At 36.3% G+C, this 20,717-nt stretch overlaps 3 protein-coding genes, 2 non-coding genes and 1 pseudogene across 6 annotated transcripts; 1 reads left to right on the top strand and 5 right to left on the bottom strand.

The window, feature by feature from the left end:
• Positions 1-591: 591 nt before the first annotated feature.
• Positions 592-6,115, top strand: LOC129889673 (heat shock factor protein HSF8-like). 2 transcript variants are annotated; one of them, XM_055965079.1, is made up of 3 exons: positions 592-1,283; positions 3,031-4,278; positions 5,165-6,115. In XM_055965079.1, the coding sequence occupies exons 1-2, from the start codon at positions 1,017-1,019 to the stop codon at positions 4,249-4,251; spliced, it is 1,488 nt and encodes a 495-aa protein (XP_055821054.1). In that variant the 5' UTR covers positions 592-1,016; the 3' UTR covers positions 4,252-4,278; positions 5,165-6,115. The 2 variants fall into 2 exon arrangements, with proteins under 2 accessions (XP_055821054.1, XP_055821052.1); XM_055965077.1 differs by lacking the exon at positions 5,165-6,115 and having other exon boundaries at positions 3,031-4,456.
• LOC129890746 (mitogen-activated protein kinase kinase kinase 20-like) lies at positions 5,310-7,736 on the bottom strand. Its single transcript, XM_055966234.1, has 2 exons — positions 7,644-7,736; positions 5,310-6,005 (listed from the first exon to the last, which is right to left on the bottom strand). Exons 1-2 carry the CDS (start codon positions 7,734-7,736, stop codon positions 5,310-5,312), a joined length of 789 nt encoding a protein of 262 aa, XP_055822209.1.
• A 944-nt stretch (positions 7,737-8,680) lies between these two features.
• Positions 8,681-9,825, bottom strand: LOC129888463 (mitogen-activated protein kinase kinase kinase 20-like). Its single transcript, XM_055963437.1, has one exon. It carries the CDS (start codon positions 9,804-9,806, stop codon positions 8,838-8,840), a length of 969 nt encoding a protein of 322 aa, XP_055819412.1. The 5' UTR covers positions 9,807-9,825; the 3' UTR covers positions 8,681-8,837.
• Positions 9,826-16,689: 6,864 nt separating this feature from the next.
• On the bottom strand, positions 16,690-16,872 carry LOC129890876 (U2 spliceosomal RNA; annotated as a pseudogene).
• Positions 16,873-18,712: 1,840 nt separating this feature from the next.
• Positions 18,713-18,907, bottom strand: LOC129890874 (U2 spliceosomal RNA). Its single transcript, XR_008767068.1, has one exon. It is a non-coding gene; the product is annotated as a U2 spliceosomal RNA (small nuclear RNA).
• A 1,150-nt stretch (positions 18,908-20,057) lies between these two features.
• Positions 20,058-20,253, bottom strand: LOC129890862 (U2 spliceosomal RNA). The gene has a single exon (XR_008767058.1). It is a non-coding gene; the product is annotated as a U2 spliceosomal RNA (small nuclear RNA).
• Positions 20,254-20,717: the final 464 nt, after the last annotated feature.

The raw sequence follows: 20,717 nt of genomic DNA, 5'->3' as shown, positions 1-20,717 counted from the left end.
TATTCAATTTAGCTTTAAAATCAAATAAATTAGCTTTCGAAAAGTATAATGTGATAAGTAAAGATAAATATATGGAGTACATTTTTTTGGTTTCGAAAAAATAATTGTCTTTGAGATGTCATTAAACAATACATTGTCTTAGAAAAAGATATCAAAATTCACGAAAAAACACAAATTCATGTTACAAGCCCAAACATGAAATAATATATTTAAACATTGAAAGTTATAATCTAATTTAAGAAATACATGCAAAAAGCATATTATAATAAATATTTTTTGTGTATAAAAAAATAAAATTATATATGTATTATGTCGATTTGAATTAATTTTTTTTCGATCAATGCCAAATCAAACAATAATAATCGATTTATTTTTTTCAACATCAAACTAACCAAATCAAATTATAAATCGGTTATTTTTATCGATTTGATGACAATTTCACTTTTCGAGAAGATATTTCTAGCTATAGCCCAGTCTATTGGAGGCAAAGACAAAGAAAAAATAAAAAAGTCAGTACATTGCATATCCAATAAACCATCCTACTAAGATTTCACAAAGTCTAACACATACGTTTACACCTAGGAACCATGATCCATTTGTCTTGGCTTCCAACACATAAGAAAATTGCAATCTGAGTCCTTTACTGACCATGTGAGAACTTTTAAAGAAAAAATGTCCGGCCGACTAGCACCCAGAAGAGATGTGTACTGGCCTGGACAAGTGAAATTCTTCGAGCTAGAGAATTTTTTTTTTATTTACAAAGCTCTCCTTCAAATATCCAACACTTGAAAAAAAGAAGAGAAAATACCAACTTTTCTTTCCTTCTTCCCTCCCGTGTATATATCCCATTTCCTCTTCCCTTGCCGTACAAACCACTTCCTCTCTCTAAAAGTTAGTTTTTTTTTTCTTTTTCCAATTTTCTGTTCTAATCCCCAAAACCCTTTTCCAATATTTGTAAATTTATATATAATATGCGTTGTGTTAAGCAATTGAAAATTTAATTTCTTCGTTTAGCAATGGGTTCTACTTCAGCGAACGCCGGAGCAGGCTCTCCGGTACCGGAGCCGACACCGGCTCCGATGACTGCCTCAAATGCGCCACCACCTTTTTTGATGAAGACTTATGATATGGTGGATGACCCGAGTACTGACAAGATCGTTTCGTGGAGTCCTACCGACAGTAGCTTTGTCATTTGGGATCCACCGGAGTTCGCAAAGGAGTTACTGCCCAAGTATTTCAAGCACAGTAACTTCTCCAGCTTCGTTCGTCAGTTGAACACTTATGTATGCATTCCTCTGAGTTAACTTTTCTCATATTGAGTTCCTTGGCATCATTTTGGATTTTTGAACTGAAATGTTTTGGGTTCTTTGTTAAATTAGCGTTGTTCTTGTTTGTGCTTTTGTTGATTGGAAATGGAAAGCTTTATGGTGTCAATATTGTGATTGGAAATCTTGGTGGTAGAAATTATTAACTATTCCAATTTTCAATTTAAATAGAAAGAAGATTGTTATGGAGTACCTTTCAGTTGACAGCGACAATATTTTGTGTGGATTCTCTTTTTCTTGATTAGTTTTAAGTGTCATTTCACAACATCGGGTGATATTTGATTGCTAGATTTTTAGTGGGTGTTGAAGTGTCTGACCAATATCTTCAACACACGCCCTCACATCCTGAATCTTTTCATGGGCAAGCACGTGGAAATTCTTTTGAACAATAGGGTGGTAAGACTTGATCCCACCGCTCCCTGTGCTCTATCATAAGAGAAGGAAGAGGACCTTTGTTTGCTCTGCTCTACCATGTTCAAGTGTGTGACGACCATCTCATCTTAAAGCTTAAGCTTTAAGTTGTTAAGTTGTAGAGAGAGCACACTTTTGTTTACTTAATTATCTCTTATAAGATGCATACTAGTTCAAAATGAGCTACAAGTTTTGGACAAAGTAACCCTTTTTGTTTTCTCCGCATGGTGTTACTACTGAAAATGGGTAGTCAATCAGCCTATAATACGTCTAGGGTATGCAGAGTAAATTTTCCTCTGAGATATGGCCATTCTTGATGTGACTGAGTAATCTATATCCCCCAAAGTATGTAAGTCATCGCAACTCTCTTGTCTAGAAGTGAGTTTAAGATGTTGTTTCAGTGCGTTAATCCATTCTTCACCATCTCTAGTGATAATAATATTATCAATGTATACAGCTAGATGGAGGCAGTATATAATGTTGATAGGAGAGAGAGAAATTCAACATGCTAGGGTTCACGTTCTACTGTTGTGGACTGAAAATGCGGAAATAATGTTGACGTGACACACACGATGATCTCTGCACATGTGGCCTGTGAAGTTACTCACCAGTGAGCGATTGGGATAGTGATGTCACATGTGGGTGCGCGCATCAAAGAACAGTTAGATCTTTGGATCACTATGTTAGTCTCATTGATGTGAAGCTCCTAGTATGCCAATTTACCGACTTGTTGATGAGACTAAAACAATTTCTTGAGACTATAATGAACCGCCTCTTAAACTTGTCAGGAAACTTCAACGATGAGTATATTACCTAGACTCGGATGTCTTTCCTCCTTATCTTTGATACCTAGTTAAAGAAGAGACGAGCAGGGAGAGAACTACTTGTTTTTATAATCGAAACTCAATAAGTGGTTCCTTATATAGGAGCTATTAGACAAATATGATGTGTTCTTTCCAAATGCATCCCAAGATTGCATTACTCTTAAGCTTCCATCTCGTCATGCCTACTTATTCTCAAGGCTATAGGTATTGTCCTGTTCCAGTTGCTGCCTAAAAGTTGATTAGGAGATAAGGGGATACATTGAGTTTGAATGGAGCTCTAATTTATTGTAGATTTTCTTTAAGATTGTAAGGTAGATTTTAGCTAGTCATGGTGATTATGTGAAGCCACTTGTGAAATATCCTTTTTGTTTTCCTACTTGACTAATTACCACATTTTAGCGTAATACTTTAATAGTGAACCTCTAGTCAGGCTTCCTTTATAATATTTCGCTTTCTTGTGCTACAAACAGGGCTTTAGAAAGGTTGGTTCGGACCTCTGGAAATTTTCTAATGATGGATTCATAAGAGGTCAAAAGCATCTGCTTAGAAATATTAGCAGGCGCAAGCCTGCTCATGGACAGAGTCAACAGCAGCAGCGGCAGCTGCATGGTCAGAGTGCGTTTGTTGGGGCTTGTGTCCAGGTTGGAAAGTTGGGGCTTGAGAAAGAGGTTGAGTGGCTGAACAGGGACAAGAATGTGCTTATGCAGGAGTTGGTTAAGCTGAGACAACATCAGCAGACTACCGATAATCAGATGCAAACCATGGTACAGAACCTTCAGATTATGGAGCAGCGGCAGCAACAGATGATGTCGTTCCTGGCAAAAGCTGTTAACAGCTCTGGATTCTTGGTACAATTTGTACAGCAGAAAAATGACAACAATAAGAGCAAGATGGAAGGAAACAAGAAATGCAGGATTAGACAAGATATTCCTTCAGATGATCATTCTGTTAGCCCTGCTGATGGACAGCTTGTGAAGTACCAACCTATAATGAATGAGGCAGCGAAAGGAATGTTAAGGCAGATACCAAAACTAGATTCTTCTCCTAGGTTAGAGAACTTCAGCAACAGTCCTGAAAGTTCACCGATTGGTGATGCATTAGATGGTGGAAGTAACAATCGAATTTCAGGAATCACTCTTCAGGAAGTTTCACCCACTTTTTCCCAGCCGTTTGCAAGTGCAACTTCAGCTATTGCAGAACAAAGTTCATTGTCTGCCAACATTCAGTTTTCAGAGAGCAGTTCCCTGGTTGGAGCTGAAGATTCACCTATTTTACCATATTCATCAGATATTATTATGCCCGTGACCTCACAGTTACAAGAAATTGTGCCTGAAAACAAAATGGATATTAATGGATCAGAGACAGGCAATGGTTCTTTCATAGATTCCACATTGTGGGGAAATGGAAACTTCCCATTAGAAATTGATATTTTTCCTCCTGACCTTCAAATCAAGTGGCAAAGTACTTTGATTGACGATATAGGAGAGCCTCCTAGTGTGGGTGATCCCTCCTGGGAAAAGTTTCTTCAAAGCCTATACCCTACTGAGACAGAGGAGATAGGCTCGGTTGAAATAGACGATATTAAGACTACTGAAACAGAGCCACTAAAGAATGGATGGTACAATGTTCAGCACATGGAACATCTTACTGAGCAAATGGGGCTACTAGCATCAAACACTAAAAAAGTATGATCGGTCACCAAAGAAAATGTACGTGAGGTAATCTAGAAATCTCATCTCTTAGTGCATTGGGTCATGGGAAACTTCTCATAAGTTAGTAGCTCTAATACCTATTTTCACCTTTGTAACGGGATTTCTTTTCATATATGGAAAGCTTCATGATTCATCTGTATAAGTCTTATGGAGTTCACCTCCATTTTTTTGTTTCTTACATAAAGCTGAATCGATCCACCATGCTAAATGCCTGAATCTATGTTGGACGCTTCCTTTTCCCCTTTTTAATTTCTCACTGTATAAGCTCTCTGGTCATTTACTATGTAGAAGTTACTGAACTTTTGGTGCTGTTAACAGGCAGATGCCCAGTTAACGCTTCTAGTCTGTTAGCGAGTAATTTACCTCTGTGAGTTGATAGCATGAGAAGTTAGATTCTCAGTCTTACAGTACAATTTAGAATCTTTCTTAGGCGGCAATTTCTAAATTTCCATGATGTTTGGTTTTCTCTTTTCAATTCTTCTTTTGCCTTGTTTTCGTCTACTTTCGTCAGTAAGTTCTATTTTATCATGAATTTTCCTTTATATTTGTGCTTCCTTTAGACTAAATAATGTTTAGGTCATAATTTCCAGTTCTTCCACATTAATAGTTGCTTTTTCATACTAGTGTTTCATTAGACATAACAACGTTTTCTTCCCAGCATAACTAAATAAAAAATTAAATCTAGTTAGGAAAAAGCAACTGCTCCACTATTATTAGAAAGATATGCAATATCCAATTAAGTATTACACAAAATTTGTGTTCTGTAAAATAATAATACATCAGCAGCAGCCAATAAGTGCTTAATTTTCCAACTTATTGGCTTCATTGTATCCTTAAACTAGTTTCTAAGATTGAATCCTTAAACTAGTTTCTAAGAGTGAATTCTTCTCAGGTAGCGGAAGTGTGCATCCAAAAGGATTAACCCTTGCTGTCCTCCCTTGAGTTTGAGGCATCCAACTACATACAGCTTGCTGAATAAAAGGATGCTCGAGTAGCTCGTCCGATGTCCATCTTCTTGCAGGATCCTTTATCAAACACTAGTGTAAAAAATCTCTAGCTATCTCAGAAACATAACTTGGAATCTCAGGGTCTTCATCATTCATAATCTTCCACTGTGAATCTTTTTTGTCACAATGAATCCAAAATCGATTCCCAGTCATCATCTCTGCCATAGTGCACCCTAGCGACCATATATCATAAGGTATGGCATGAAAACCACTGGTCAAAGATTCTGGGGGCGCGTAAAGTAGAGTCCCTCGATTTCTCAACGTTTTTCCAGTCATATATGCCATTCCTTCAGCAATTCTCAACGACAATCCAAAGTCGGCCAACTTCAACTTGTGCATCTCACCACGTTCAGCATTATCGAAAACCAAAACATTAGCAGGTTTAATATCACAACGAACCCACCCTTTGTTATGAACGTGTTGAATACCCTTCAAGAGTTGATATGCATCGAAACCTACTTCCAATTCTGACATCTTTATCATTTCTCTCTTGGAATTGATTATCAAATCGTGTAGTGATCCATCAGATGCATATTCAAGAAACAAATTGTAAGTTGGAATATTATCATTGTCGGTGCTGAATTGAACAACGTATGGACAACCTTTGAGAGTTGTCAAGATTTGTGCTTCTTGTTGGAGTGAAATTGAATGGCTAATATCAACACATTTAACAGCAGCAACGGAAACACCTAAAGAAGAAGAATGGACGTTGACAGCAAAATGACACTGCCGTAAGAGCCAGCACTAGGGCTGTACAGGACAAACCGATAAACCGCATCAAACCGACAAATCGAACCAAATCGGAAAAAAAACCCGACTAGTGGTTTGGTTTGACTTGGTTTGGTGTTTGAAAAAAAAACCCGACCATTATAGGGTTGGTTTGGTTTTAACTAAAAAAAGTCAAACCGAACCCAAACCGACCCGATTATAGATATACTACTTTTAAATTATGTTATACATAAAAATATTTATTAAAATGTAATTTATAAATATTTTTTTAAATTTTTTCATAATTTTTGTTTTCTTTCTTACATTTAGATTTGGACTTGAGTAGTCCATCTAAATTATATACAAAAAAAACTTATCTTATAAAGTTATATTATAAAGTTAAAACTTCAAACAGTATTTTGCCTTCATCTTATATGTTGATATTTTGTACTAGAACTCTTTTTAAGAAGCACTGCTCTGTGCTTTTTATTAGATACTATGAGAAACCCGAAAAAATCCGAAAAAACCCAAAAAACCCGAGAAACCCGAAAAACCCGAAAAAACCCTAAAAACCCGAGAAAAATTGATATCGAAAAACCCGACTTTTATTGGTTTGGTTTGGTTTATAGATTTAATAACCCGACACAAATGGTTTGGTTTGGTTTATAAAAAATTCGAACCAACCCGGTCCATGTACACCCCTAGCCAGCACCAAGAACGTGAAGCTTTTTCCACTGATCCATAACATTTTTTGTTATTGAATGATTGTGAAGAAGTCACAATGGTAGTTGCTCTTTTATAGAAAATTAATCCTCTTATCCTTAATTGATATGGAGAAGGTTTCCTAAGATAAGAGTAGCCGTTTTTTTCAAAGTAGCCGTTCACACAAGTTATTTTAGGAACATCAATTTTAAATTTCTACGGTATATTCAAAAGTAGAAGTTACTGTGAAATATCATTCTAAACATTTAGTTTACAAAATATGTACTCAGTATATAGATAAAATATACTTTATACTAATATACATACATTACATATAATATACACACAAGATATACACAACATATACAATGTATATAATCACCATTTTACTTCAGGATTTTCTAGAAGCAGATTTGTGTGCGAAGATCGCTAGAACAAATCTCTTTCGCTAAGGGGACATCTCTTTAATTGGATATCTTTCTTCTTCTTCTTTTTGTTGGAAAATATAGGGGAAAATAATTGTTGGAAAAAAGTGAAAAACTTCAGCTCATAATATAACTTATTATTTAGCAAAATATATAGAAGTACTTAAAATTAAACAGATCTTTCTATTATAATATTTTAATATCAAAATGATAATATGAAAATTTAGATAAATACTAGTACAATAATATTATAAATAATATATATATATATATATATATAAATAATACTGGGCATTGTCCTAAAAACTATTTTAGCAGTGTGAAATATTTCCCCAGGATTAAACAAGTCTTCATTAAATAATTAAAGGATATAGGAATCAACAAAATATAATACTACAAAATTAAACAAGTCGAAAAGGGGGTTTATATATTAAGCTAAGATTTATTCACTAATTGGGGTTGTTCTTATCAAAGACTTCACATCTATATATATAGTAGTGAAGGAGGAGAAATCTACACATGAAAATACTTGAGGGCAAAGGATATTATAATCTTGGCCACCAAGTTCTACGACATATGTGAACTTGGCACCAAGTTTGATGACATATGCGTATTTAGTCATCAAGATGATGTCAATTATATTGATAGGTCAATGAGCTTTGATTAATTTAAAATATTTTTAAAATATCCAACAATCTCCATATATTTTTAAAAGATTTTAAAATAAAGGACAAGGCTAGCTTAATTTTGTATGATCAAAATGTTATAGGTGTTAGCAATATAATAATTATTTGAAAAGATTTATTTGAATATCAAATTTCTTTGGATCAAAGTAAAATATTTAACATGTGATTTATTATTACTTAGTCATCCAACACTTTTTTTCCACCTATCTTATCCGGAGGATCAATAATGTTCTCATTTACTCTTCAGCATATTGTTGATGATGAAAGTGTTCAACTGCTGGAACAAGTCACTCTTGTCTTAATTGGATATTTTTCCGTTCGTAATAATTTGGTGTTTTTACTTTTAGGTAGCTTTGAACAAATGTCTACATTTAACTTAATTCTTTCTTTTTTGGGCAAAGGCACAATATTTGTAGTCCTGAAAAGCAACTCGTTAGCTATGTAAAATGGAATTTATAATTAAATTTAACTAGAGTCAGTACATAACATTGTCGTTTAGGCGGTTCCTTATAAGATGATTATTCTTTTTACGTGATGTAAGCATAATAGGAAAATTAATCTCTGCGAACTGCTTTGGTGAATGTTATATTTAAAGTTGTGTAGGTAGATTTATCACTTTTCCTTAAAGAAAATTCTCTATCCTTCTTTCAAATCTCGAACGGAGGAGTCAATTATGTGTCCTCTCAATTAAAAGGGAAGTTACCCCTACGCGAAGGGGTCTCCGGATGAAAATACAATATATGAATAATATAGTCATTCTCGGAACTTACACTATACCACATAGTGAAGTGGATAGCTAGAACTATTAAAATAAAGATCGTGTATACCAAAATTTAGATATCATAATCTAGATAGAACTTAATGATGAGATCATTGGGTCTTTCTTTGTTAGCATACTATACCCTTACCCTGAAGAGTTCTTATATTTGGTCCATTACAAGCAACTATTACATCGTGTTATATTTGAACACTGTAGATTTAACACTAATAAAAGAAAGTAATACACTGTCGTGTGGTCAATCATTGCATCCTTAAAATTAACTAGTTTTAAAGAGTGCATTGATGAAGTCCTTCTCAGGAATAGGAATTTGGCAACCAAAAGGATTAACCCTTGCTGTCACCTCTTGAGTTTCAGGCATAGACATTGACGCAGTACATAAAGCTTGCTGAATAAAAGGATGGTCGAGTAGCTGGTCCGATGTCCATCTTCTTACAGGATCCGTTATCAAACACTTGTGTAAAAAATCTCTGGCTATCTCAGAAACATTACTCGGAATCTCAGGATCTTCATCATTCATAATCTTCCACTGCAAATCTTTAGTGTCACAATGAATCCAAAAGCGATTCCCAGTGATCATCTCTACCACAGTGCACCCTAGCGACCATATATCATAAGCTTTGGCATGAATACCACATATCAAAGATTCTGGAGGTGCGTAAAGTAGAGTTCCTCTATTGCTCAACGGAATTCCAGTCATATATGTCATTCTATCACCAACTTTCAACGACAATCCAAAGTCAGCCAACTTCAACTTGTGCATCCCACCACGTTCATTATTGAAAACCAAAATATTAGCGGGTTTAATATCACAATGAACATACCCTTTCTTATGAACATGTTGAATACCCTTTAAGATTTGATATGTATAGAAACTTACTTCCAATTCAGACATCTTTATCATTCCTCTCTTGGAATTGTTGATCAAATCGTGCAGTGATCCACCAGATGCATATTCAAGAAACAGATTGTAAATTGGAATATTACCATTGTCGATGCTAACGTCTGCTCCAAAGAATTGAACGACGTAAGGACAACCTTTGAGAGTTGTCAAGATTTGCGCTTCTTTTTGGAGTGAACCCGAAAGGCTATTATCAGCACATTTAACAGCAGCAACGTAAGCACGTGACGAAGAAGGATCGATATGGACCGCATAATAGACTCTTCCGTAAGAGCCAGCACCAAGAACGTAAATCTTCTTCCAGTGATCCATAGTAACTATTTTCATTATCTTCTTACTAATTTGTAATTGAATGACTGTGCAAAATATCAAACGGTAGCAGCTTCTTTTTAAATAGAAAATCCTCCAATCCTAACTTGATGTGGAGAAGGTTTTCTAAAAATAAACTTCTTGGTTTTTTTTGGCAACTTTTTATTTCCATATTCGATACGGAGATGGCAATTTTCTAAATGCACCAATTAAAGGCTAATTAGCATTACATATATATGTAAATAATTGTGCACCAATTTACTACTCTCTAGTCCTTACCCGTGTTGTGCACCTTGGGATATATTTAAAAGTAAAAGTTATTGATAATGTCATTCAGCCATTTAGTCTATATCTATATCTATATTATATTAAAACCACAAAGATCTGATTGAATTTTTTATCCCTCATTAAAAGACTGTATAATAGACAAAATTATCATTTACTATTTTTTTCAAATTATTAATTAATTATCTTTAGAATATTTAAAATTAAAGAGTTGTAAAATATATGATAAGAAGTATTAGGAGAATTAATAATTAAAGAGTTCTAAAATAAATAATAGTTTAGCGAGCTATATAGAGGAGATAATTTATATTCTTATTGCCTAAGGTAATTTTGACCAAATCATATGTCAATGTTTAACCTTGTGTTTGGTCTTTGGAGTATGACATTTGTATCAATCTTCACTTCCACCTTTCCACCTTTGCGTCATGAACTTAAACTCCAGATACTCTATTTAAGTCCTGCATAACCTGATCACCCTGTGGAAATCGAGAATGCACAGAAGTTGTATCTGCTTTTACTCTTCTCATCATCGTTGCCTCAACTAGGTATTCTGATAAAACAATCATGAGTAATTGATAAATTTAACAAGTTTTTTCTTTCTCCTTTTTGGACAAACAATTGGCAAGAGAACCTCACTAGATATTAGGTAAACTCTATCAGTTTGCTTGACTATGTTTTAAACTAATTTCTCAAATTATCTATTATGTGAACAGCTTGTTGGGGGGAGGAAGCACCACAACTAAAGTTTGATATGATGAAAATAATGAAAATAAATTAGACACGAGAATTTTACGTGGAAACCCCTCTAACTGATAGAAGGGAAAAACCACGGGGTAGAAGGATCTCACTATAAAAATATGGAGTACACAGCTCTCAAATACAAGGAGAAAACAACAATTAACACTTCTCTCTTGTAAAAGGAACAACTACTAAAGAGGACACTCAAGACTACAATATTTATCTTGGTGTATAACTCTCTTTGTATTCTTACTCTCTCTTTCTGGGATGTTATAAATGAGGGTAGAATGCCCTCTATTTATAAGAGGAACAAAACGCGTAAAAGAAATTTTTACGCGCTTTGTAAACGTGTTGCCAGTTTTTCTGTCAAAAGTTGCTTTTGGCAACTTTGACTATTATTCCTCCTAGCATCAACTTTTGACCACATTCTCCCACTTGAAGATTTAATTGAGAATCAATTAAGTATTCACACCATCCTTTCTACCCAATTACTGCAATGTTACGTTTCTGCTAGGCCAATAGAAGATCGACACCATATGAACTTGTTACTGTTGATCGGCTTCGTAAACATATCTGCCAGGTTGTCATTAGTGTGAATTTTCTGAATATCCGCACTGCCTTCTTCCACCTTCTCACGAACAAAGTGATACTGAACTCGTATGTGCTTTGTCCTTGAATGAAATGCCGGATTCTTTGCAAGATGCAAAACGCTCTGACTGTCACAAAACAGAGCAACCTTCTCTTGTTTGTGCCCGAGCTCCTCCAGTAACATCTGCATCCATATTGCCTCTTTGCTAGCTTGTGTAGCTGCTACATATTCTGCTTCCGTCGTAGATGTAGCCACGATAGATTGCAGTTTTGAAACCCAGCTTACAGCTCCTCCAGCAAGAGTAAACACATAACCTGTGGTGGACTTGCTTTTATCAAGATCACCTGCATAATCTGAATCAACATAACCTTTAACAGTAAAGTCTGATCCTCCATAACACATTGTAACATCTGAGGTACCCTTGATGTATCTCAGGATCCTCTTAACAGTATTCCAATGCTCTCTACCAGGATTAGCCATGTACCGACTAACCACTCCCACTGCTTGTGCAATGTCAGGTCTTGTACATACCATAGCGAACATTAAACTTCCTACTGCTGATGCATACGGTACTCGAGACATCTCCATCCTCTCTGCTTCATTGCTAGGACACGTACTTGAGGATAACTTGAAATTAATAGGAAGTGGGGTAGAAATTGACTTACAGTCTTGCATCTTGAATCGTCTCAAGATTTTCTTCAAGTAGTTCTTTTGAGAAAGCCAAATCTTCCTATTATTTCTGTCTCGGTGAATTTGCATCCCTAGAATCTTGTTTGCTGGTCCCGAGTCCTTCATTTCAAACTCCCTAGCCAACTGTGCCTTTAAATTTGTGAGACGATCTTTGTTGGGGTCTGCTACCAACATGTCGTCAACATACAACAGCAAAATAACAAAATCTTCATCACCAAATCTCTTGTAATAAACACAAGGATCTGAACTATGTCTGTTGTATCCAAGGCTTATAATGAAGGAATCAAATCTCTTATACCAACATCTCGGTGCCTGTTTGAGACCGTATAGAGATTTGTTCAACCTGCAAACCAAGTTCTCTTTTCCCTGTTCTTCAAAACCTTCTGGTTGGAGCATATAAATTTCTTCTTCAAGTTCTCCATGAAGAAATGCAGTTTTGACATCTAACTGCTCCAAGTACAAGTCAAATGTAGCACACATCGCCAGAACTACTCGAATTGTTGTGAGTCGAACCACCGGAGAAAATATCTCATTGAAGTCTATACCTTCTTTCTGAGCGAATCCTTTCACCACCAATCTTGCACGATACTTTTCCACTTGATCATTACCATTGCGTTTGATCTTGTAGACCCATTTGTTTCCAATGGCCTTCCTTCCTTGTGGTAATTGAACAAGATCCCATGTTTTATTTTTATGAAGAGCTTCAATTTCTTCTTGCATTGCTGCCACCCACAGAGATGATTCTTGGCCTTTCATAGCCTCGTGAAAAGTTGAAGGCTCTCCATCTTCTGTTAGTAGACAGTATGCAATATTACTCTCCATAGAATAATCTGAGTGCCAAGCTGGTTCTCTTCTCTCCCTAGTTGACCGTCGAACTTCTGGAGTTTCGATCTCAGCTTGCTCTTGTTCTTCGTGCTCTGGTGCTGCTTCAGAAGAAATTGGAACTTCTTCTATTTCTTCACCTTCAACTGTAGTAGTCTCTGATTTTTCTTTTAAAGTGCTATTTTCTTTTGCTTGTATCTTGTTTTCAACAAATACAACATCCATGCTGATTACCACCTTGCGTGATGTGGGATCCCACAAGCGATACCCCTTGACTCCATCAGCATACCCTAAGAAAATGCATTCCCTGGATTTTGGATCCAACTTCGATTTTTCTTGGGTGTTGTACATAACATAAGCAGGACTTCCGAATATATGTAAGCGAGAATAATCAGCTGGTTTTCCTGTCCACATCTCCATTGGCGTCTTCAGATCAATTGCGGTTGATGGTGACCGATTGATCACATAACAGGCGGTTTTGACTGCTTCTGCCCAGAATGGTTTTTCCAACCCTGCAGTTGCTAATATAGCTCTTGTCCGTTCCAACAAGGTTCTGTTCATCCGCTCTGCTACTCCATTTTGTTGTGGAGTATATGCCACCGTGAACTGCCGTTTAATACCTTCTTGTTTATAGAAGTTATTAAATTCATCACCAGTGTATTCTCCTTCATTATCTGTCCTCAAACACTTGATCTTTTTCTCAGATTCAAGTTCCACCCGCGCTTTGAATTCTTTGAAAACTGAAAAAACATCTGCCTTCCTCTTGATTGGATACACCCAACTTCTCCTGGAGTAATTATCGATGAATGACACGAAATATTTCGCTCCTCTTAGAGACTCCACCGGTGCTTGCCAGACATCAGAGTGAACCAGATCTAGTATTTCCTTGCTTTTAGCAGAGGAACTGCTAAACTTCAGTCTATTTTGCTTGCTGGTAACACAATGCTCACAAAAGGATAGTGAAACCTTTTTGAGCCCTGGAAGAAGTTTTTGCTCAGCAAGAATCTTCAAACCTCGTTCCGACATATGGCCAAGTTTACGATGCCACATCATCGTTGATTCTTCAAATGAACTTGCTGACGCGGTTGATGCTTCTCCTTCTTGGTGTGTTTCACCTTTAAGCACATATAGATTTGCCGCAAGTTTTTCCGCTTTCATTACTACAAGCGCTCCTTTGGATATTCTCATGACTCCACCATGAGTCTTATATGAACATCCATTTTCATCTAGTTGTCCTAAAGACAATAGATTCTTCTTCAAGTCTTTTACATGTCGTACCTCCTGGATGGTGTGAACCGTGCCATCATACATCTTTATTTTGATGGACCCAATACCAATAACATCCAAAGCATGATCGTTTCCCATGAACACAGACCCTCCTGAGATAGGATTATATTGATGGAACCATTCTCTCCTGGAAGTCATGTGCCATGTTGCTCCTGTGTCCATGATCCAAACATCAGCGAAACGTTTTCTGCCTTTATTATTTGATATTGCCTCACTACATAAAATATCGCCATCATCCGAGGTACATGCAACATTCCCTTGAGCATTTGATGACTCAGGGTTTTCACTCTTCTTCTTGAACCGACAATCTTTCTTGAAGTGCCCTTTCTTGCCACAGTTGTAGCACTTGATATTCTTCTTACTTCTTGATTGAGATCTGCCATGATTGTGACTCCCACTGGGGCCACGTTCCGTTGGTCTTCCTCTCACCATCATCAAAGCTTCAGCTTGCTGCGAACTTGCTTGTCTGTCTTCCTTATTTTTGCGCCTATTTTCTTCTTCCAAGACAGCGGCTGCAATTTCATCGAAAACTAGACTGTATGTATTGTTCGTCAGGTTGATGATGAGTTGATTATACAAGTCAGGCAGACTTTGAAGTAGAAGCTCCGCACGTTCAGTCCCCTCTATTTTGCAACCCATTGTTGTAAGTTGCGAAAACAGAGTATTCAAAGTATTGATGTGTTCAGTAACTGACATGGATTCTGTCATTCGAAGAGTATACAATCTTCTTTTTAAGAAGATTTTATTATGCAAAGACTTGGCCTCATACAACCCCGTAAGAGTATCCCATATTTCCTTCGCCGTCCGCTTTTCCGCTATACTAGACAATACTTGATCAGCCAGTGCCAAGTGTAGATCAGCAACTGCGTTGCTGTCTATGTCGTTCCACTGGCTGTCATCAACAAAGTCTGTGGGCCTGCCTTCAATTGCAGCTAAGCAATTGTCTTTTCTCAATATCGCTTTTATTTTCATTTTCCACAATGAGAAATTAGTCCCATTGAACTTTTCAACGTCAAACTTTGTTGTACTCGACATTGTTATTTGCTTCACACCCTTCTAGATCGTTTTTGAATATTTTTGCGAACAATCGTGACAAACTGTACCGTCACCGAAATTTACTATTCACGTGAATAGTACTATTCACCGAATTTTACTATTCACGAAAAGTTACTATTCACAGATAGTACCTTCGCATAAAATAGACAAAATAACCGAGGGCTCTGATACCATTGTTGGGGGGAGGAAGCACCACAACTAAAGTTTGATATGATGAAAATAATGAAAATAAATTAGACACGAGAATTTTACGTGGAAACCCCTCTAACTGATAGAAGGGAAAAACCACGGGGTAGAAGGATCTCACTATAAAAATATGGAGTACACAGCTCTCAAATACAAGGAGAAAACAACAATTAACACTTCTCTCTTGTAAAAGGAACAACTACTAAAGAGGACACTCAAGACTACAATATTTATCTTGGTGTATAACTCTCTTTGTATTCTTACTCTCTCTTTCTGGGATGTTATAAATGAGGGCAGAATGCCCTCTATTTATAAGAGGAACAAAACGCGTAAAAGAAATTTTTACGCGCTTTGTAAACGTGTTGCCAGTTTTTCTGTCAAAAGTTGCTTTTGGCAACTTTGACTATTATTCCTCCTAGCAGCAACTTTTGACCACACAGCTTTCATAGTTGCAACACCATCACACATCCAATAATGGATGCTGATGCTTATAAGCAAACTTAAGTTTTTCCTGGATTTACAGAGTTAATAGTTAAAAGCCTCTTTAAACTTGTCACACATTATTAAATGTATATAAGAAGTCTTAATTACCCCATTAAACATGAATTTTTGAAACTATTTACCCCTAAACTATGAGAATTCTTAATTACACCTTCAAAAATGAATTTTTGAAAGTATTTACCCCTAATATGCCACATGGCACAAAAAATATTATTCCGTCCAATTTATATGACTCACTTTCCTTTTTAGTCAATCCCAAAATGAATGACACAAAAACATCACTCCGTACAATCGTTTACATGATTTCAGTCAAACTTCTTGCTTGTTGAGGTTCATCTGGAAGTGGCTTCCAATTTAACATCAAAACAGAAGGATGAACTGGAATACAACTTCCTCTACACGCACGTTATCAGGTACATCATGTAAACGATGGTAGGAGTTGTTTGTTTCTGCTAGACAGACAGAGTGCTTTTTCCATTACTAATTTCTCAAAACTACACATCTTTCCTTCTTGCAACATAAGTAAATATCCAATAATGGATGTTTGATGCTACAAGAAAATCATGTTTTTCCTTGAGTGATCGTAAAGTGACATAATGATGATTCATATTGTCTGGTTCCAACTTAATTTTCTTGATATTAAAACAAATTATATATGTTTAAGTGGATACATGTTGCCATTAATTCTTTTAAACTTGTACACCACTATGAAAGATGTACCAAAACAGATTTGGCAATTTCCAGATGAAAAAAAGCGCCAGGCAAGTGCAGTAATGCAACGCATGGGCTACGTGTAAGAGCCCAGGTAGAAAGCTACCTTGATGGACTCTTCCCCTTAAGAAATTGAGTTAATATGGTCCACATATCAGATATTAAACTGATAAGAACAGATACTAAACTTGATCTTAGCCAAAAGGCCGAGAAAGGTATGCTTTTAAAACTTAACGGGCATTTGTTTATGTAGCAGCTTCTGGCTGTCTACGCATTAGCTCATTCAGCTGTGGAACATGTAAGCTGCTCAGTTATATAAACAACTTGCTTAAATATGGTGTTCAATATTGCCTGGATGTGAATGCAGAACGGGTTGTACGATCTAAAACAAAAATCATCCAATATCCATACTTTGGAGGTGTGTGTGCTCCCTGCTTTGGAATGTTGATTTTGGCCTTTGCACCTGTTTCCAAATATTTCTATTTAACTATCCTCTTCCCCTGAACAGATCTAACGAATTCGTATATTGTATTGTTGTACATTGATATGGCGAGGATGCTAAAATAAGTAAAATTGGTGCAGATATGTTTGTTAAAAATTCCATTATTATCTACTTACTTATTTTGCTAAATATATCTTTTTAATTATATTGTCTTCTCAGCATAACTGAATCTAGCTATATGGAGAGAAAAAAAAAATTAAATCTAGTTAATACCATTCAAAAGGAACAAACAACTGATAGTATTATTTTAAATCACTTTTTATTTTTATTTTTGTGTAATTTTCTATTTTATCCTTATAAATATTTGCAAAAAAAAAGTCTTTTTATGATTTTGCAAAGAACTAAGGAGATTAGGATGCAAATCATTAAAAATAATAGGATAAGGTACAAGTCACAAAAGAGCGTATACATTAGGGGTACAAATCGTAAATTACTCTCATTTTTCATCTACAAAACACTCGCCGAAATTATTTTCCATCAACTTTGCATGATGTCAACTCGCCTTGATCATTCCCCTCTACATAATAAGAATATGAATTTCACAAAACAATTCAGTGGTCACTATTGACCAATAATTATCGTGCATCGATAAAAGTGTTATGAATATATATGAAACAAGTATATAACACGAGTTCATCAATTGATCCTACGACCAAGAATCATCTAGTCACAAAGCAATTCACATAGTCTAAGTCTCATCTCCTTTAAAGTGCAACAGTTGCATAGAAGCATGAGCAACCTTTAAAAGGATTGTTTTATGTGCGATAAATAATATTAGTCACTTCTTGTTAGAAATTGATTCACATGCAGTGTTTCAAATGGTTGAAGGAAATAGGAAATGCAACTGCCAGCTCAGTTTCACTATTGAGAAGATTCAACCCATGATGAAACAAGCTAATGTCAAAGTCTCACACTGCTTTAGAGAGGCCAACACGATTGCGGATCACTTGGCATAGATGGCTAACCATCTTTTTCAAAAAGTTTTTGCAAATTTCCAGGTAAGCATTGTATAAATGTTGTGAGATACCGAGAGCTATCGTGACTTGTTAATTAGTTTTTCATAATAATCGGTCTCCCAATCTAACCTGGAAATTTGCAAATGGGGTAATTTTTGGATGCTAAACGGGGCAGAGTGGGGCAATTTTTTGATGCTAAAATGGGGCGGGAAAATCACAATCTTAGCTGGTGAAGACTTACCCTACCCTACTTGTTTTCCATGATATGAAACAGTATATCGTATTTTTCGTCAATAACTAAACTATTTTACCCCGGATCCTGCGCATAGCGGGAGCTTTAGTGCACCGGGCTGCCCCTTTTAACTAAACTATTTTAAAAAATTCTACCTAAATAAAATCTGAATCCACCAATTTTCTACACTAAACAAAATTTACCATTTCTCATGTGATATGATAGCAAATTTAATAGTACACAAAATAAGTGCGAGAACGCAAAATGATCGATTGAAGTGAAACCCAAGCATTAAATCACATAAGACAATTAACAAAACAGACAAGGGCACTTCACTTTGCCGAGCTGATAAAAAGTTGGACTAGACTTGGTGGGTGCGCCGGGCCCGTGCAGTAGTGCAACGCATGGACGACGCGTAAGAGCCCAGGTAGCAAGCTACCTTGATGAACTTTCCCCTTAAAAAATTGAGTTAATATCATGTGAACCGATGGTTCACATATCAGATATTAAACTGATAAGAACAGATACTACACTTGATCTTAGCCAAAAGGCCGAGAAAGGTATGCTTTTGCATTTCAACAGGCATCCGTTTATGTAGCAGCTTTCGTCTGTCTACAGAATAGATAACTACGATGTGGGACTACAAAATTAACCGTGTTGGCTTTTCTTCATATATATCAGCTGCTGTCTCACATGGAAATGAATACCTGATGATGCAGCTGCTCAGTTGTATAAGCAAAATGCATAAATATGGTGTTTAATTTTTGTGTATGGATGGGATCTTGGAATAAGATTCGAGGCCATGGCTCTATCAGGTTATCAACATGGAGGCGCAATAATTACAGGGATGTTTCGGTGAGTTTTGCATAATTGTGTATTATAACTCTTATGTCTAGAGTGTGGGATCCCGGACAATCTTGGTGAGTGAATCCCTACATCTAGCAATCTGATTCGGTACTAGCTAAGTAGTTCCTAGTTCTCCAAATTTTACTCATTGCCTATCCTCCTACCTGACTCTGGTGTGTATTAACTTGGAGAAGAAAATTTCTGGTTTTGTTGTTAGCATGGCCATATGAACATAAGGCGCGACACTTCAACATGCATACTTTTGAGTTGTCTGTGCTCAAGGTTATTGTTTCAGCAAGTCACGGCATGCTCCCTGCTTCTTTGGAATGTTGATTTTGACGTTGCACCTGTTTCCAAATATTTCTCTAGTTATGATACTACTTCACTTGTTCTAGTTCAAGAATTTGGATATCATGTTCTCAAGTAACTGCAGATTTTCGGATTACTAGCATTTTGCTTGTAGCTATACTTCCATCATCTCAAATCCAATGAACTAGAGTCTAGACACTAAGATCTTTACTCATTCCTCATCAAATGTTCGAAGTCGTATATTGTATTGTTGTATATTGATATGGCGGGGATGCTAAAATAAGTAAAAGTGGTGAATAAGCATGTGCGTTAAAAAATCCATCAAACTCTTTACTCGTTTTGCTAAGAAGACTTCTTTAAATATACTCGATTTCCAAGCATAGATGACTCAATCTGAGCTAATATGGAATAGTAAGAGTACAAAAGCAAATGCCGCATTCACTGAAATGACATATATTTTTTCAATAAAAAAGGAGACCGAATCATAAAACACTTTAAACAAATATCATAAGAGACTGCAACACTTGATGAAGTTGGAAAAATATTTGGAATAGATTTGGTGGGGTGCGCCAGGCCCGTGCAGTAGTGCTACGCATGGACGACGCGTAAGAGCCCAGGTAGCAAGCTACCTTGATGGACTCTTCCCCTTAAAAAATTGAGTTAATATCGTGTGAACCGATGGTTCACATATCAGATATTAAACTGATAAGAACAGATACTACACTTGATCTTAGCCAAAAGGCCGAGAAAGGTATGCTTTTGCAATTCAACAGGCATCTGTTCATGTAGCAGCTTTCGGCTGTCTAACGCATTAGCTCATTCCGATGTGGGACGCGTAAGCTTTATAAAAATAACCCAATTGCATTTGGTTCATCTATATCAGCTTCTGCCTCACATGGATATGAATACCTGATGATGCAGCTTCTCAGTTATATAAACCTCTTGCATAAATGTCTTTAAAATTCAAGATGTGTAATTATTGATGGGTATATGCAGTTTGCACAACTCTTCATTTAGAGGTTGTTGGTATACATATTTTGTTGCAGTTTTGCAGGGGTGCTGCTGTATTTGGAGTTGCCCTCATTTCGGATGATGAAACATCAAAACAGAATGATGAACTGGAAATACACATGGAACTAGCTTCCTCTACAAGCACGTTATCAGGTACATCACGTAAACGATCCTAAAAATCATATAGATTGCTGATTTTTTATGTGTT

The sequence above is a fragment of the Solanum dulcamara genome, chromosome 5 (genome assembly GCF_947179165.1).
Source record: "Solanum dulcamara chromosome 5, daSolDulc1.2, whole genome shotgun sequence".
NCBI classification, from domain to species: Eukaryota; Viridiplantae; Streptophyta; class Magnoliopsida; order Solanales; family Solanaceae; genus Solanum; species Solanum dulcamara.
This window is presented reverse-complemented; position numbering and strand designations above follow the sequence as displayed.